Here is a 20,798-nt window from a genome sequence, read left to right on the forward strand (position 1 = left end):
AACAATATCACACTGTCAAATATATATATATATATATATATATATATATATATATATATATATATATATATATATATATATATATTTATTTTATATTAATATATTTAAATAAGTAATAATACATATTTTTAAATATATAACAATCTAATAATAAGTCAATAAAAATATGTATATATTTTTATATTGTAATTCTTTATACGCATTTGAAAAAAAAATAAAGATATATACTGAATCACAATAATTTTTAAAATCGTAAAAATGGTTACTAACTTGTTTTTTTTAAATGAGTTGGTAATTTGCAAAAAAAAAAATGACTAGGGAATTTTATTTAAAAAAAAGTTGAGTTGATAATTTTTTTAAAAAATAAATACACATAATCATAAAAAATTAAAAAAATGTCACATCAGCATTGACCTAGTTAAAATCAAGGAGTCAACCATTTGCAAAAGAGGTTAAAATTGTAATTTTCAAACTAGGGAGCCACAATTGTTAGATTTTAAAATTTGGGAGCAAAAAGTCCATTTTAGCCTAAAAAGTATTATCCATATGTTCTCAAGTAGACCAACCTGATAAGGCTAATAGGCTTTTTTGTAGCCTCTGGTCAAACATTATTAGCTAAATAGGTTTTTAAAAGAACGTTATATTTGTCTATTTAGAAGAAAAAAGTGTGACCTAACTTGGACTCGTAGACCCTTAATGTCCGATTTAGCCTATTTTCACCCTAGTTGCACATTTATTTTGCCTAAGTGTGGCTCCTTAAACCCCAATAGCACTTGTTAATATTTGTATTTGTGGAAATCTGCCACTTTAATACAATTGATTAAACATTATTTGTTTACTAGAGGAATTTGGTCATTATGTTGATATCTCTCCTAATCAGTTTATTTCTTTTTTTTTTGTTTATTCTAGTTTATGAGGAGTTATTGTATTAATTGTATTTATTTTCTGACGAGGATGACTAAGTGCCTACCTCCTCTATATTACTTCCCCATAACCCTATTATTTAATATATGAGAATATACCTTTTATATTCTCTAATTTACTATATGGTATCAGCACTCTCAAATGCATATTTGTAGGGTACTCTCCTGACTAAAAAGGATACAAATGTTATTCCCCAACTACTAGAAAATTCTATAACTCAATGGATGTCACATTCTTTGAAAATCAGTCATTTTATACAAAAACTGATATTCAATGGGAGAGTTTCACACAAGAATACCAACTTTGGGATATTGGAGCCTTGGAGCCAACCTACAGTGATAATTCCTATGTGTCACCTCAAGTAAACCAAAACTGACCCAAATGTGTCCCATGATCCTAACATTACTTTCCCTTTGCCCATGTCATACCAACCCAATACTCAGCCTTCTATTCTGCCTCTGCCCGTGTCAGACCAACCCAATTCTTAGTCCAAACTGCCTAAAACTTAGTCATTTGTTCTGCCAGTGTCAGAATATCCTCTAGAGCAATCTCATGTTCAGGCCTCTGATTTAAACCAGTTTGCTGAAATAAGTGAGTTTCGTGTCTATACTAGAAGGAACAAGAAGGGAAAACTCTACAACAAATCCAAGACTGTTGGGAATCCAACCTGAGTCAACTATCCATGGCTTATGATTTCCAATTTTAGCAATAAAAACATTTGAGAAATTACCTTCGTGAGCTAATGATGCAACTTTGGTATCATTTTGGGAGGACATATGAGAGAACATCTTTTGGAGAGCTTCAATTTGCTTTTGACTAAGTAGAGTGGATTGGGGGAGCAATTATGTGATTTAATTCTTCAGTTGAGACATGATTGCCTCGACTTTCCCTATCCATGGTGGATTTTGAAGGTTTCCAATCAACAGGTTTACCATGTATTTTCTAGCATATGTCTTTAGTGTGGCCAGTTCTTTGACAATGATCACACTATTGTAGAAGAATTAAATCACATGCATCAAGAATGACTTAATTTCCAATTATCTCCAGAATGATGGTGCACTCCTCGAGCATCAAGTGCTGACTGAATTTCCATGACAGCTATTGTAGAAGACTCTCTTAACATCACTTTCTTTCTGTTTTCTTCTCTTATTACTTTAGAGAAGACTTCTTCGATACTTGGTAAAGGATTGGTTCCAAGTATCCTTCCTGGTACTTCATCCAAGTTCTTGTTAAGACCCATTAAGAACTTGAAAAAACTTTTCTTCTCAACAATCTCCTTGTATTTCTTGGAATCAACCGAGCATGTCCAACTATGTTCTTCATACACATAAGGTATTGTCAATTGTGACCCTACTTCCATTGATATTCCATATGATGACAAAACTATTGCTTTAAGAAAAGACAAACGATCTTGTACTAATCATCTTATTTGAAAATTTGTCTCTTATGATAAATTATCTCTCCATCATTTGGCTTTTGTTAACAACCTTGATAAAATTCAGGTTCCAAGTCTTGTCCATGAAACTCTCCTAAAGCCTGAATGGAAGAAATCCATATTGGGAGAAATTCACGCACTTGAAAATAATGTGACTTGAGAGTTATCCAATTGGATACAAGTGGATTTTCACCATTAAATAAAACTCAGATGGTAGCATCAACAGATTCAAGGCACGGCTGGTTGCAAAAGGGTTTCCACAATCATATGGGATTGACTATCAAGAGAAATTTTCATCTATTGCAGTACTTAACACTTGCCTCAAATCTTGATTGACCTCTCTATCAAATGGATGTGAAAAATATTTTCTTAAATTGTGATCTTGAAGAGGAAGTTTACATACAGATTCACCCGGGTCTTCAGACCTCTACCGATACATATAAAGTTTGGAAACTCAAAAAACCTTTGTATGGATTGAAACAGTTACCTATAGTGTAGTTTGACAAATTCACAAAAGTGGTAAGGAAGTTTGGATACATTCAATGTTAGAAAAATGATACAATGTTTCTAAAACAATCACCGTCAATGAAGAAAGCTATTCTTATTGTATATGTTGATGATATTGTTCTAACAAGAGATCACGATAAAAAAGTTAAGAGATTAAAGAGTCTCCTAGCCAAAGAATTTGAGATCAAAGACTTGGGAAATCTCAAATATTTCTTTGGGATGGAGGTTGCTTGATCTAAGAAAGGGATTTCAGTTTCTCCATGAAAACATGTCTTATATCTCCTAAAAGAGATATGTATGCTAGGATGTAAACCATCTGAAACTCCTATGGATACAACTATGAAGTTAGGGACTCTAGACAATATTGCACCAGTTGATAAAGGAAAATATCAAATGTTAGATGGAAAACTCATTTATTTATCTCGTACTAGACTAGACATTAGTTTTGTAGTGAGTACAATGAGTCATTTCATGAACAGTCCCAGAAAAGAACATACAGAAGCAATATACAGAATTCTTATATATTTTAAAATGACATCACGCTATGGATTATTTTTTATAGAAGACAGCAAATAAAGAAATTGAAATATTAGACATGCTTTGTGACTGACCGACGCTCAACATCAGACTATTGTACTTTTATTTGGGGAAACTTAGTCACTTAGCAGAGTAAAAAACAACTTGTTGTGTCTCATAGTTCAACAAAAGCCAAATTTAAAGTTTTATTTTCAGGTATTTGTGAGACAGTAAGGTTAAAGAGGGTGATTCATGAAATTTGAGTCATAAATGCAATTCCCATAAAAGGTATCGTGTGATAATAAGTCTACCAAAAGCTTTGCTAAGAATCTTGTTCTTCACGACCGGACAAAATATGTTGAGATTGATCGTCATTTTATTTAATAAAATATTAAAAATGGGAATATATCACTCCTGCATGCCCCTACAAGACAACAAACTGCTGACATTTTCTCCAAAGTAGTGCCAAGGAAAACATTTGAAAATCTTACATCCAAGCTAGGATTGCTAAACATCTACAACCTAGCTTGAGGGGGAGTGTGAAGACCCGCCACTTTAATACAGTTGATTGAACATTATTTATTTAACAGAATAAGAAAAATTTGGTTATTATGTTGCCATCTCTCCTCATTAGTTTATTTCCTTTTCTGTTTATTCTAGTTTATGAGGAGTTATTGTATTAATTGTATTTTTTTTTTCTGATGAAAATGATTGAGTGCCTACCTTCTCTATATATTCCTTCCAAGTTCCATGTAACCTATTTGTTTAATATATGAGAATATACCATTTTTATTCTCTAAATTACTGCAGTCTTAAAAATAATGATTTTATTATGAATATTTTAAATATTTGACGGATGCTCGTTTTCTTGCACAGAAGACTTTTACAACTTCCATGAATAAAAGTTTTAAACATTTATATTAGTGAAGTGTTAATGACACATTATGGTAGATCATTCATTTGCAGGTAAGTTAATATTCTCTTATCAATGTAAAGTAGAATTTGAATACCAAAGTACAAAGACTCTTCTTCTCTCTTTCTCTATTCTTGTATATCATATTTTATACGAGTAGTTTTTGTCAATTTTTTTATAATACGTTATTGGCACAAGACTCTACCATATGAGTGATCACATTATTAATTTGGAGGACTTTTGTTTGTATTTTTTCATGTCAATCTATGAATATTTTATATTTTTTCTATTCATCTTATAGTTTTTATTTTTATTTTAACATATTAATCTTTTATATTTCTTGAATATAGAGTTTTTTGAGAATTTTGATTAATTAAAACAAGTATCCGATTATCTATTCTTGATGAACTCTAGAAGAATACAACACTCAAACATTCATGTAGTATGGCACAAAATATTATTTTCTTTATCATTGTTTGTGATGATTGGTGATATAGTTTTTGAAAAACTAAAAATTTAATATTCGAACATCTATTCAGGTTGCTCAATGCATTATTTTCTTGTTATCATTTAAATTTATGGTATAGTTCTTGAATAAAAAATAATCACAAATTATGAATTTCTCCCAAAGTAGAGAAAATGGAAAATACTTTAAATTTTTTTGAAAACTTAGTCAAAGACAATGAAACATGAGTACGTCTAAAATAATGAAATACTTGTTGGTACGTTGTTTTTCCTTATAATTTTATTGCGAGTAAAATAGATAATTTCTTTATATATTAATATAATATTATTTGTACATTTGAGTTTATTTGTTGGCGTAGTCGATATAATTTATAACTTTTTAAATTTTTATTATAATTTTATATTGTGAATTGAATAATTTAGACATCTTAATTAAATTATATTAAAAAAAATCATATTTTTTATTGACATATCTATACTTAAATTTTTTTTATAAGTATTGTATTCTATTCCCATATTAGTATTCGGTAATAGTACCGTACTTATGAATCATAGGTCACAATTATGATTGAATAAAAAATTTGTCATTGATTATAAACATTAAAGATCACATAATGGATTAAACATTATTCGTGAAAGTGAATCGTTCATACTAAATTAATACTTTGGTATTACAAATATTATGATTAGGGTAATTGATGTCATAGAGATTACCATTGCATGGCGATCATTTAAAAATATATCTCTTATAAATTACATAACGGTGAAAAATTATGTTAAATGTGTTATATGTGAAAGATAAATATTTAATGTGCTACATGTTAAGAAGAGTGATGATTTCATTATTATTATTATTACGATTTGTGTTTATATTTATTTTAAAAGATCAATAATAGTAGTTAAGTAGGTGTTAATTTTATTAGAGAGGATATTTGAATTTACCACCTTTTTATTACTTCAATTCCCCTGTAAACGTTTCTCCCCTAAACCAATTTATGACTCTAATGTTGTAGTAGATTTTTTTTAATGAATTTAATGGTGTTATGGTGTAGCAACTCATATATATTAAGGTGAAATTTAATTTATCTAAGTGTAACTATCTCTCCATAAGGCTGACTAGTTCCTTAATGTTAGAATGCACAAAATGACATTAGTCATACTATTTAATTATACGTCAAAAGTTTAGAAAATTTGAATTTCAATCGAGTTTCAACAAAGATAAATATGAATTTTTGTCTCTAAATTTTAGATGTGAGCAATGTATCTAGTAATATATTAGTAATTATTTACGAAGTCTTATAATGAATCTATTTATTTAAACTATAATTTTATTTTTGTTGATTATGAATTAATATTCAAATATTTTCTTTGAAAGTTATATATCAATTTAATCTCAGTCTTGCATCTTATATGCATATTTGACATGTCTCTAATTTGGAGATTTTTTTGGAATTGATGATTTTAGTAGAAAGATTATTTTCATGAATATATACATTATTTCATATATGTATTTTTCTATAATTTCAACATGCATTTACTTTATTTTTATTTAGTAAAGAAAATTGTATGCTCCAAGATGTTTATTTACATATGGTGATGGTGATATTTGATATATGTATGATAATATAAAAGATAAATTTCGTCAATAAAATATCTATTATATTAGTTAGAGTCATAAGTTCTGTTTTAATTTTAAAAATTGGGTTCATAATAAAAAAAATTATTAAAAATAACATCTTTTATATTTAAATCGTAACTAATATTAATAACATAAAAAAAAAAAGTAAAAGCCATGAAAAATTTGATTCTATTTTTTTTGTCAAAAAAAATTGAACCATTTTTTTTTCTAAAATTTATTTTTATTCGTGAATTCCGAGTTTTTTTTTTTATATAATTTTATTTTGGACCCTATAGTACATGCAATTTTTTATTTTTTAATAGTATTCTTTTACTCTTACAGTTATCATAAAAAAATAATTTAGACCTTGTGTAGTTGGTCTGCCTACACAAGGCCATGGACGGCCATGATATTAGCACAATTGAAATACAAATCATAACAAATTTATTGATGGCAAGATTGATTGAGCAATCTCGAGTAAATGAAGATGCGGAAAATAATAAAAACTTATATGAATCTGTATTGAAATAGATTGTTCAAATAAATTTTGTTCATTACTAATTTTTAAATGAAGTTGATATTTGACAAAATGAATTTCTGACACTTTTAAAGCATTTACGAGGTGATATTTCTAAACTAATAAGTTCATCATTTGAACCATTTAGATATTTTATGAATTTAATTGATACATCAACTTGATAGTCACGTATGTGTTTGTTGTCAATTCACAACTAAAAATTTGTAAGATTGTTTATTCAATTATACTAAGTAAAAACTCATTTTCTAAATATCCAAAAAGGATTTAATAAATATTTTATGTTTATCATAGTTGATATTAAATGTTTTGTATCATATATATAATATTCATATACAAAATGAACTTGAAGAACCATTTGTCAAATTTCTAAAGTTAATTCTATGATAAATATTAATGAGATCAAAATTTTACATTTTTAATTGTAACATGTAATCCCATGTTGCGACAATGATTTGCATCAAATCAAAAAGTTTTTGTATGGAAACCTTTTCTTTAATTTACTATTGATATTTTACTAATAACCTCCTATTCTTATCTTAAATTTGTGTATTAGAGTTACTTTCAAACAAGCTTATATACACCATTATAGTTTTTAGCTTTTATTTATTTAATTGTTTATTTTACTGTTATTATAGTTTTTAGCTAGGTAATCATGCATGTAAAAAAAAAAACTAAATAGATATAAAATATTCCTAAAAAAATATATATATAAGCCACTAATTAAGATTGATACGAGTTTTAATCCTTATATAAATAAGTAAATTCAGAATAATGCATCATTTGATTTGAGACAAATTAATTACAAGTGTCTGTATGTTGTTGCTCCAAGAAAACTCCATAACACATCTCAAAACCATCAATGAAATTTTCAGCTTCATATTCCATTAATTCAAAATATTCTGTCATCTCATCTTCACAAGGGATCGATGCATTCACCTCATCAAACGGTGAGGAAGAGATCAATTCCATATTTTCATCAATCCAATGATCAAGGCCAATGAATGACGTGGAACAATCTTGACCATCCATTTGTCCCATACCATAAATTTCAGGAGAACTTATCTCTGCTTCAAGTGATTGAATCATACTTACAAGTTTATCATCACCATAATATTCATCTTCAAATTCATCTTGTGTTTCTTCCATCAAGGACGTGAGAATCACATTATTGGCCTCCCAAAATTGATCAATATTTTCTAATTCAAATACATTCTCTTGAATTGAAGAAGACATATTCTTATATGATTACAATGAAGAAAAATTGACACTTTTTTAATTAAGTTAACAATTATGGGTGAAGTGATAATGCAATTGAAGCAAGCTTATTGAGTTTCTAAGGTAAAGAAAGGACCTTTATATAGACAATTAAATGGTATACCATTAACTACTAGATTCCGATTAAACGTAGTCAAAATTGTATAAAGTCAATATAAATTATAGTCATTTAATTAAAGTTAAATAATTTAAATTTCAATATATTTAATTATTTTTATTAAATTTAAAATATAATCTTAAAATTTGAGATGTTCGATTTTAATCGGAAGACCACAAATATATTAACGATAAGACTATATGTAAATTTGAGCGCATGCAATCCTGATGAGTAGCAATTATAGCAACCAATAAGTAATAAATTATGTAATTAAAATAAAATTCATATAATTGTGTCAAGATCATAAGAATCGTATAATTGTGATTGAAAAAATTATTAATGCTTTGACCCATTAATGTCTATTTGTGAAGCAACAGAAAGCACGGTTCCAGTTGAGCAAAAAAAGACTAGCTAGCTATAATGCCCCCTAGTGGGGTATCTCAAACTAGACAATATGCCCATCAAGGACCAATAATTAATTAACCAACAAATATATTTATTAAAGAGTGTTTTAAGATCATACCATCAGGAATCTCTAAAAAAAAAAATTGTCTTGAAATACAAGTTAATTAAATGTTTATCATTATCAACATAATAAATATAATACTTTTTTTTAATAAAAATTTATATCTTTTAAATATTTAATCAATGTCCAAAAGAAAACCTAGTGCAACTGTTCTTCATATTTGTGCTTTTCTTTTCTTTTCTTCATCTATTAAAAAAAGTTATTTAAATTTTTTTAAGTTTAAAATAATCTATTTGTGTTGTTTTAATTTTTCATTTTTTTATTTAAATTTTTTCTTCTTAATATTTTTAATGAGTTCGTCGTCAACGTACCATGTTATTTTATTTAAACACTTTTAAATAAATCTTTATTGTTTTATAATTTATAAGAGTGTCGGCTTTATTTGGAGACATAAATTTTTATAAGGTATTTGAAAACGTGATTCTGATAGTGTGTAAAATGATTTGATAAGATAACAAATAGTTATTGATGAGGAACCAAATTATCATTGCTTTATTAAGTGGAGATATATCTACCTACCATAGACCTCTAATGTTATATTCTAATTGGAAGATTGAGAAAATGGGAATGAGGGTCCAATCTCCCACTCAACAATATTATAATAAAAGATTGGATGGATGAATTATCTATCATGTTAGTTTGGATGATCACATTTGAATTTCTTCACTTTAGATCAAGTAAGGAGGGTATAATTATAATTCGTGAATATAAGAAACGGGTAAATAGATTTTCGAAATTTCATTTTTACTTTATGTAATTTTTTTATAATGATTTTTTAATTTCTCATAATATTTTTCGTCATAGAATTTTTATTGAAATGTTATTCATAGTTGTTAGACTCATGAGTTAACTCGTGGGCTCGAATTTATGAGTCCACTTTCTCCAAACGACTTGACTAATCTATATATAATTTTTTTTGGTAGGTTTGACTTGTGAAAACTTGGACATATTTAAATAAAATCGCAATTGCCATGACGAGTTCACTGAAAATAAAAAAAAAATGTCAAAAATACAATGGACTTCATTGTTTTCTTGAATTTTAAGGATTGTGAATCCTTATTTCATGTTTCGTCTCTTTGTTTCTCTTAAACCTTAAAGAATGTGATAAAACATAGTAGTTTCTCACTTTTCTCTTCCATCTTATTGCTCTGTGTAATGCACTTCTGCTCCTCGCTCATGTTCTGAGTTCTGCCAGCGTTTTGCTTTTCACATTTTGTGTTCTCGCGTTTTGCTTGCATTCTACTTTCGCATTTTGACTTCAAAACATCTCTCCCATTCTACATTATATGACTTTTATGTTTCAATTATTTTCTTGTTTGCAATGCGTTGTTTACGGTGTGTTAGTATTTATTTGTGGTGTCTATTTTTGGGAACAAATCTATTATAAAGTTTGAAATTTAAATGTTTAATTATTTTAATGGTAATTGGTGTTCTATAATGTATATATCATTTACAGGTTTTTGAATGTAATTTTTATAATCCATAGTCTGTTTCGAGTTTACTAGTCGAATCTATTGGCCCTTCAAGAGTCTATGTAGACTGATGAGTTAACAACCTTGATGCTATCAAACTTTGCGGATAAACTTTACATTTTATGATAAAAGTCTCAGATAAAAAAAATGAGATCAAAACTTTGTTTCCATATTCAAATTTCTATTATTTAAATTTTGGCGCTTAAAAATTTATATTTAATTCATTTCTTATTAAAATTTATAATAGTTTGATCAATAGATGTTTATAATGTTGAAACTAAGTTAGTTTTAGAAACAATTCCTTCATCATGTTTTGATAACAATAAAGGTACTTTGTGAGTACAATTTATTGCACTAATGATTTGATTAAGTGTGTAGTAAATAAAACCACAAAGTGGATGAAACGATATAAAAGGAAGATATCAGAGGAAGTGAAGATATTAAAGGAAACGAAGACATCCGAGTCAAGTTAAGTCAAAGGAAAATCAGCACGACGTTCAAACTCTAGTTATTAAGCGCGGTGTTGTGTGTGCGCGCATCTACCTCTGAAGATTTGCCTTTGAAGCGTTTGCCCAATGTGCCTCTGAAGCTTTTGTGCATTTGCCTCTAAAGACAGAATCATGCATCTTTTTAGTATGCCTCTGATGCGCTTACTACAATAACTTTGAAGCTTCTATTCGAGTTGCCTCTGAAGCTCAAGTTTCGCTCGCTCTGAAGACTGCAACTTGCTCTAAGAACAAATTATGATTTGCTCCCACTACTATTAAACAAACGTATGAAAAGAGATTCAAGGTGAATTATTTTCAAGCGCTATCTGAACATTCTCGCACAAAATTATTCTAGAAGATTTGGTTGAAAATTTGTTTTGAAATTAATCAAGCTTCAACAGACATATTCTCAGACTATATCTATCAAGGTTTATTTTTTTGTGAAGATCTATGTTGACCTCACACAAGGATGATACGATCAGAAGATTCAAGGAGAATTATTTTTAAGTGCTATATGGACATTCTCACACATAATCATTCTAGAAGATTTGGTTGATGATTCGTTTTAAAATTCATTAAGCTTCAATGATCATATTCCCAAACCGTATCTATCAAGTTTAATTTTTTGTGAATTTTTTTGTTAACCTCGTACAAGGAAGATACACTTAGAAGATTCAAGGAGAATTATTTTCAAACGCTATCTAGACATTCTCGCACATAATCATTCTAGAAGGTTTGATTGAAGATTCGTGTTGGAACTAATCAAGCTTCAACATTCATATTCTCAAACTGTATCTATCAAGGTTTATTTTTTGTGAAGATTTATGTTAACCTCATACAAGGAAGATACGCTCAGATTTTATTTGGGATAATATTGAAACCCTAATTTATGCTATATAAAAGGATCAGTTCTGTAGAAGAATAAACAACACAACAACTTAAAAAACCTTATGAACTCAAAATACTTTAAGTATTCAGAATTCAAGGTTTCTGTTTTAGAAAAAAATACTCGTTCAACTTGATATTACTTAATGTTTAGGGCTATGTTTTAGTGTGAAGTTCATTGTAATCAATCCACTTAGAAGAAACAAACCAGAGCTCAGTTTCACCCCTTGTAACCCAACCCATCAGTGGCTATTGTGCCTTAACGACTTGTAGGTTTTCAAGTTGGAAGTTGAGAAGACTTGATTTGTAGGGTCAAAAAATTGTAGTGCCTCAACAGCTTGTAGGTTTCAGGATGGAAGTTAAGATGACTGACTTGTAAGATCAAGTGTTGTAATTCAGGTTCATAATTAGTGGATAAACCCTTTTGTGTGAGTGGATTGAACGTAGATGTCACGTTGATAGTGAACCAATATGAATCCTGGTATTTTTTCGTCTACCATATTACTTTATTTTATTGTTATATTTTATCTGTTTATGTGTTCTAAGTATCCAAAATCAGAATTTTGAAAAAAAAAAATTAATACGGAAAAATACTATTCAACCATCTTTCTCATGTTTTGCACCTTCATATAATGTTAGAAACTTTTCAACAAAAATCATTCAAATCCATTTTTCAAAATTCAAAAGGTAGGCATAAGTTAACTTAACATTAAAGACCAAAACTATTGATAGAAAATATTGTAAATTAATAGTCAAAGAATTATTTATAAGGATTAAAATAATTTGTTTTATAAAATTTTATAAGTATCACAAACATAACCATTTAAGAAGTTTAGTCTATTTTTTAGGATGATCAATTTACTTGATATAATATTGTGAAACAAAAAATCACACATACCAAATAATTAACTCACACGGCCATTGATTTTAAACAAACTACACATAAAATAAAAGAACATAAATATTTTTTATCCAGTTTACCATCTCTTGTTTACCACGAAATATTCCATCATAATATATTCATTATCTCAATAGCATTACAATGATCCTACTCAACCTCGAGTTGTGTATCACATGACAATACTTACTATTGCATTATAATTATAATAATAATAATAATAATAATAATAATAATAATAATAATAATAATAATAATAATAATAATAATAATAATAATAATATTATTATTATTATTATTATTATTATAATTATTATTATTATTATTATTATTATTATTATTATTATTATTATTATTATATAATGGAGTGACACATGCATGTGTGTCGAGTGGTTAATGCCAATCAATAATACTAATATGTCGCCATGTAGATTGATGATTATGATACTAATGGTGTCACATTGATAATAACAGGTAATATTATGATTTGAAACCTTGCATTGCATATATCACGTTTAGTGGTTTAGAATAATGGTAGGAAAATAATTTGGTGTGAAGTCAAAATCTATTTGGAAAGCTTGAATGAAGTTTCATCACATATACAAAACCACTGGCAAGGCACACATGCGGTCGGACGTGGTTCCTACGTGGGGTGGTTGGCCCACATGTATATGGCTTCTTCCTTACAATTTCATCTTTGTTTTGTAGGTACATCACTATCACTATGTTTCTTTATTTTCTGCTTCTTGTTATAATAACTAATTTAATTTATAACACCTCAATTTGTCTGACTAATATGAATTGGATATTTTAAGTTTAAACACCGTAAGTGATTAGAAAATATTACTAATCGATTAGGGAGATATATATATATATATATATATATATATATATATATATATATATCATTAATTAAGTATTGATAAACTTTATCAGTTGGAAACAAAGTTTTACCGACAAGACTTTGAAGATCAAAAGTTACATACTTGAGAATGCAATTCGGACACTTTGAACATTTGAGATAACTTCATGAGTTTTAAAATATTAAAAAAATTTCCAAATTTATGTCACTGGTTGGGAAACGTCTATCTTCCTTTGTACAAAATTCTACTTTCAATTTGATCTTTTGTTTCTACTACTACCACAAAAAATATTTTTCGCCTATGAATATAGTCAAAACTAGATTTCACAATAAGATAAATAGAATATAATTTTCGAGAGAACTTCTACTTTATATGAGTACCGATTTATTTGATCTTTAAATTAATAGTTAAATGAGTTTTTTTTTTTATTAAAAAAATTATTTCTTATTATTTATATAAATATAATAACTAAACATTATTTATCAAAAATGTCAACCAAATAAAATTTAATTTTTTTTAAATTTTTATCACTCATAATATTAAGTATTGAATATTTTTACGATAAATTTTTAATCCATATAAATATATAAATATTTCGATTTTAGTTCCTTTAAAATTAATTTTTCTTCAAACAATTGTCTTTGATATTGTGCAACTTTAATCAACTTAATCTCTTTCGCTCATTTTCAATTAACTAACAAAGTTAATTTTGTTGAGTTGACATAACTATTCTAAAACATTTTAAATAAAAATGATTGCCATTTTTGCTCACTTCAAACAACAATTTTGAGGAGTATTTTGCGACAAATGATTTTTTTTTATTACACCAATAATGAAATAAAGTATTTTTCTTATCTTCTTTCCTCAATTACAGTCTTCTTGAACCTTTGAATTTTATGGCCACACATCCATTTGACTATATGTGGATACTTTTGGAGTAAGTAATACAAGAACATAACTTCTTTTTGGTTCATTGACAACGAAACGCAATAAATACTCTTCATTTAGAAATAACACTTATTTGGTAGACTAACTCACAACCATTACCAAACAAAATTAATTGGAATGTCTAATACTTTTAGAGGGAATGATGCAACTCATTTAAGTTTAAAGACATCCTAAATTTTTTATACTCTTCTTTTGTACCCATTCATATAAACTTTTTGTAAGGAAAATATTTATACCTCTAAAATATTACTCATAAAATTGAGAATCAGTCACTAATCACTATCCTATTAGTTACAAAAGTTGCTTAACAAATCCATATGATTTTCCCAAAGCTTTCCTCCACCAATGATAGTGCTCGTAGCAAAATCAAAGCTTATCTTCTCTTTGATTTGAGAATCAATTTAGATGAGATTCCCAAAATATGTAGTAATGTTTGAGAATGTATCAAATTTATTAAGAAGCCTATTTTGGAATTGTCTCCAACATGTCATTGTGTGAGAAAGTACCTTACTGAGATTTATTTCTCAATTGTATATAGCATACCAATAGATAAATAGATATAGATTTTGAGACTAATCAATAAATTATATATCTACAATGGTTTGTTTAAACTGATTAATTTTTGGAAAGCTGTTCATATAAGTTTCTTTAAGAAATGGAAAATTAATTATTTTAATGTTGTATTTCTTCAAGAGGGTCTCATTAAATAACTAAAAAAAAGAGAAGAAAGGTTTATTAAAAAGTTAATCATAAAAGGTGTTTCAAGTGGCAAACATTATATATAAGAATGAATTTTTTTCTTCTAATGCTTGGTTTATTCTCCACTTTATAAGAACTTTTATAACAACCACTAAGTTTTATCTTACTAAATAGAATCAATCACAATTATATAATTAAGTCATTATACCACCTTAAAATATATTTCTTTTGTCTCATAATACAAACAAAAACAAGTTAAAAAAATAAATAATGTACGCAGTTCAAAATTTAAACTACATAAAATTATTTTATTTAATTCTTTTTATTTGTATTATTAGAAAGAAAGAATATTTTGTCATACTTACTATAAGGTTTATTTAAGGGCATAAGAACCAACCAATGATTTGATATCCTTTGTAACACCTTAATTTGTGTAAATAGTATGAATCGGATAACTTAAGTTTAAACATCTTCAAAACTATATTTTTTTAACACGGTTATATTTTGTTTATGATATGCTAATCGATTAGAAAATATGTGCTAATCGATTAGGGAGATATAATTAAGTATTGATGAACTTTACCAGTTGGGAACAAAGTTATACTCACGAGACTTTGCCGATCACAAAATTACATAATTGATAATACAATTTGGACACTTTGAACTGTTGAGATAACTTCATTAGTTTCAAGTATTTAAAACTATTCGAATTTATGTCACTGGTTGGAAAACGTCTATCTTCCTTCGCACATCGCACATAATTGTACTTTCAATCTTCCTTTGCGCAAAAAAAAAAAAAAAAAAGTTGCGTAAGGCAAAGACAACGCTTTTTCAACAGACAGAAAACCGTTCTCGTAGATTACGGCAACAGGTTTTTTACGTTAAACAACGGTTTTTATGCTTTGCAGTAGGACAAAAATATTGGAGTAATTATTCTTGTTTCTACTACTACTATAAAACAATATTTTTTTTTTTGAATATAAATATAGTAAAATCTAGATTGTTTCTACTACTACTATAAAACAATATTTTTTTTTGAATATAAATATAGTAAAATCTAGATTTCACAATAACATAAACATAATATAATTTTGAAGAGAATTCGATGTGCATTGATACATTTAGTATTTAAATTAATAGTTAAATGATGTTTTTTTGTTGAAAAAAATTATTTTTTATTATTTATATAAATATAATAACTAAATATTATTTATCAAAAGTGTTGTGAAATAAAATTTATTTATTTACTTTGAATTTTTATTACTCATAATAGTAAGTATTGAATATTTTTACGATACAATATAAAATATTAGTTTAATATTTATGAACATCGGAATGATGTTTTTCTTATGGAATGATCTTTTTTAAAAGGATCAAATAATTTTTTAATCTTTACAAATATATGACTTTTTCGTTTTTATTTTTTTTTTCAAATAATTGTCCTAAAATATTTTCTGTCAATAATTTTAGTTCCTACTTTTAATAAGTCAACTAATGTGTATCATTTAAATTATTGAATGATTTTTTGTAGAAATATTTAGAATATTATAAAAAATATCACCGACAAAAAGTTAATGAATTTTTTTCTTCACAAAAAATGAATTAAATATGAACTTTTAAGCACCAAAAACTTCCAAAATTATATTTAATGTACGGTTTATTAAAAAATTCTAAATTTTCGTGAAAGAGATTCTTATAATATTCTAAATCTATATGTAAAAAATCATTCAAAAGTTTAGACAATACATATGCATTTATTTCAAAGCATAGACTAAAATTAATATTGTTATAATAAAGTATTTAATTAAAATAAAAAAGTCAATAAATAACTCTTTTATTCATAAAAAATATCATTTATTTATTAGTTTATAGAGCAAATGTACCATACCGCACCGTACAAGCTTCTAGTTTCTGACGAATTGACGGATAATATATATTCAAAAAACATTATTAAATTTTTAGGAAGGATTCAAGTATTGATATTTGAATAAATACGCAATTCCGTCCTTGACTTTTGACATTTGCATCGATCTAGTTCTTTGCTTTATCATAATTTCAAAATAGCCATTGATATTATGCAATATCAATCAGCTTAATCGCTCTGTTAGTTTGAGTTAACTAACGAAGTTAATTTTATTGAGTTGACACGTTATGATACAAGTCATTAAATGTTATGACCTATTATGAAACATTTTAAATAAAAATGGTTGCCACTTTTGTTCACTTCAAACAATATTTTTGAAGAGTATTTTGCAACAAATGAATTTTTTTATTAAACCAAAAAGGAAATAAAGTATTTTTCTCATCTTGTTTCCCCATTACCATTTTCTCGAACCTATGAATTTTATAGTCACGACTCATTCATTTGAGTACATGTGGGTACTTTTGGAGTAAATAAATGTATTATCATTATAAGAACATAACTTCTTTGTGGTTCATTGACAATGAAACATAACAAATACTCTTTTATTAGAAAGAACATTTATTTGGAGTATAACTCACAACCATTATCAAACAAAAGTAATTGGAATTTCTAATGCTTTGAGAGAGAAAGATGCAACTCATTTAAGCTTAAAGGCATGGTAAATTTTTTATACTCTTCTTTTGTGTCCATTTATTTGAATTTTTTGTAAGATATTTATACCTCTTAATTAGAACTACTCCTAGACTTAAAAATGGGTCATTATCCTATTAGTTATAAAGTTGTTTCTTCCTGCTTTCTATGTCTCTTGTTCTCTTTACCCTTAAAAAGATATAGGACAAGATGGGGTATTATTTATTTCTATGTTGTTTTTTTTACAAATATGTTATTTTTGTTCTATTTCTATGTACTTTTTATTTTGAAAAAATTTATTTCTAAGTTGTAACTCCATAATAATGAAACACCACGCCATAAACTTCCACAAACAAATAGCCAAAACCAAATCAAACCTCAAACACATCAACCTTACTCAAAAACACACAAACCCTTCAAAAGGTAGCAAATTTGTGACTGAGTGTAACATCAAGATTTCAGATAATGGGCGAAACGGCAATATTAAAGCAGCAGAAACAATATTCAACAGAATGTCTCAAAAAAACATTGTCACCTGGACAGCCATGCTCACTGCATATGCCCAAAATGGTCAAATCACGAATGCCCGCAAACTGTTCGATGAAATGCCACAACGAACAACCGCTTCTTACAACGCCATGATCTCTGCTTACATCCGCAATGGTTGTAATGTAACCAAAGCTTATGAGATTTTCACCTCATTTCACGACCGAAACGAGGTGTCATATGCTGCTATGATAATGGGTTTTGTTAAGGCAAGGAAGTTCCATTTAGCTGAACAACTTTACCTTGAAGCTCCAATTGCGTTTCGTGACCCGGTTTGTTCCAACGCTTTGATAAATGGGTATTTGAAAATGGGTGAAATGAAAGAAGTTTTGAGGGTTTTTGAGAATGTGGGTGAGAGTGAGAGGGATGTGGTTTCTTGGAGTGCTGTTGTTGGTGGTTTATGTAGAGATGGGAAGGTTACTTGTGCTAGAAGATTGTTTGATAGAATGCCTGAGAGAAATGTGGTTTCTTGGAGTGCAATGATTGATGGGTATATGGAGAAAGGTTTGTTTGAAAATGGGTTTTGTTTGTTTTTGGATATGAGGAAGGAAGGTGTTGTTGGGGTTAATTCAACTACCATGACTATAATGATTAAAGGGTGTGGAAATTGTGGTAGGGTGAAAGAGGGAATGCAGATTCATGGGTTGGTTTCAAGGATGGGATTTGAGTTTGATAGTGTTTTGAATAATACTATTATTACTATGTATTCTTTGTTTGGTTTCACTGACATGGCAAAGAAAGTTTTTTGTGCTATGGGTAATAAAGATTTAGTTACTTGGAATTCTTTGATTTCTGGATATGTTTATAACAATGAAGTGGATGAAGCTTATGGAATTTTTGAGAGGATGCCAGAGAAGGATTTGATTTCACGGACGGCCATGATCACCGGGTTTGCAAAGGGTGGAAGAATTGGAAAGGCTATTGAACTTTTTGATATGTTGGAAGAGAAAGATGATTTTGTTTGGACAGCTGTTATATCTGGTTTTGTGAGTAATAAGGAGTATGAGGAAGCTTTGCGTTGGTATGTTCGGATGAACCGAGAAGGATACAGGCCTAATCCTTTAACTATGAGCAGCGTTCTTGCAGCTTCGGCTGATTTGGCGGCAATAAATGAAGGGATTCAAATTCATTCTCATGTTCTGAAGATGAACCTGGAAAATGATCTGTCTATACAAAATTCTCTTATATCGTTCTACGCCAAGTGTGGAAATGTAATCGATGCTTACAAGACCTTCATAGACGTCGTTGAACCAAATGTTGTCTCTTATAACTCAATCATCAATGGTTTTGCACAAAATGGATTTGGCAAAGAAGCTCTCAATATGTATAAAAGAATGCAGAGTGAAGGCCTTGAACCCAACCGCGTTACTTTCCTTGGTGTTCTTTCAGCCTGTACTCATGCAGGATTGATTGCAGATGGACGTAATTTATTTAACTCCATGAAATCTCGTTATCAAATTGAGCCAGATGCTGATCATTACGCCTGCATGGTTGATCTCCTCGGTCGTGCTGGTTTGCTCGATGAAGTGATTGATTTAATCCGTTCAATGCCGTTAAAGCCCCATTCTGGGGTTTGGGGGGCTCTTCTTGCTGCAAGCAAGGCCCACCAACGTCTTGACCTTGCTAACCTTGCAGCTCAACATTTTACCGAGCTAGAACCTGCAAATGCAACTCCTTACGTTGTATTATCCAACATGTATTCTGCCGTTGGGCAAAAGATTGAGGGTGACTTAGTAAGAAAGACCAAGAATTTAAAAGGAATAAAAAAAAGTCCAGGTTGTAGTTGGATTACTATTAAAGATAAGATTCATCTGTTTCTTGCAGGGGATCAATCACACAGGAATATTGAACAGATAAAAGCCATAATTTTGACTATAGATAAAGAGATGCAGTAGTTGTATTATTGTGAGCACTGACTTACTCTTTTTTTTCTTTCTTAACAATGCAATCTCTGTTGCACAACTGTTATTATTGCCTGTGCAAGCAAGCTTGTTTTTCAATGAGAGATTCTTAGATTCACCTGTTGTAAGAGCATTTTTTCAATATATCGTTACTAGAATTGAATTTCATAATATTCATTTTGTTTGCGAAAGTATGCATGTTGAGAGTTGCATCTAAATTCTAACCTTTACACATTGAACTTAAAGACGTAGTAAATTTTCTATACTCTTCTTTTGTACCTTTTCATATGAACTTTTTGTAAAAAAGATGTTTATACCTCTCAAGAACTACTCTTAGGCTTAGGAATCGATCACTATCCTATTAGTTATAAAGTTCTTGAAGATAATCTCAGTAAAACTTAACAAACTTATATTTGAAAAAAGTCAAATGTGACACACCATTAAATTGAAAGGTAACATGAGACATAAACTCAAGAGATAGAATTAACAAACTAGATTAACTATACGTATTACTCTTAATCTTTAATTTTCAGAGACCAAAAATATTCTTACCTCTTATGAAATCATGGATTACAAAATTTCCGATTCACATTAATTTTAGAAAGTCAAATGGAAACTTGTATGGGGAATTCTCAAATTTTAGCATTTATAAAATGAATTCAATATGCAAGGTTGATTGTACTATATACTAGTTTAGTGGAATAATGACTGCACAAGAAACTTGTAAGCA

The 20,798-nt window shown here is 28.3% G+C and overlaps 1 protein-coding gene across 1 annotated transcript; it reads left to right on the plus strand.

Moving 5' to 3' along the window:
- Window positions 1-17,468: 17,468 nt before the first annotated feature.
- On the plus strand, window positions 17,469-20,231 carry LOC101497129 (pentatricopeptide repeat-containing protein At1g53600, mitochondrial). The gene has a single exon (XM_004488602.4). It carries the CDS (start codon window positions 17,945-17,947, stop codon window positions 20,060-20,062), a length of 2,118 nt encoding a protein of 705 aa, XP_004488659.1. The 5' UTR covers window positions 17,469-17,944; the 3' UTR covers window positions 20,063-20,231.
- The last annotated feature ends 567 nt before the right edge of the window (window positions 20,232-20,798 follow it).

Source organism: Cicer arietinum, chromosome 1 (genome assembly GCF_000331145.2).
Source record: "Cicer arietinum cultivar CDC Frontier isolate Library 1 chromosome 1, Cicar.CDCFrontier_v2.0, whole genome shotgun sequence".
In the NCBI taxonomy this organism is placed as follows: domain Eukaryota; kingdom Viridiplantae; phylum Streptophyta; class Magnoliopsida; order Fabales; family Fabaceae; genus Cicer; species Cicer arietinum.

Bases quoted from the DNA above. Each gene is read 5' to 3' on its own strand.
- LOC101497129 (XM_004488602.4), top strand. From the start codon at position 17,945: ATGAAACACCACGCCATAAACTTCCACAAACAAATAGCCAAAACCAAA.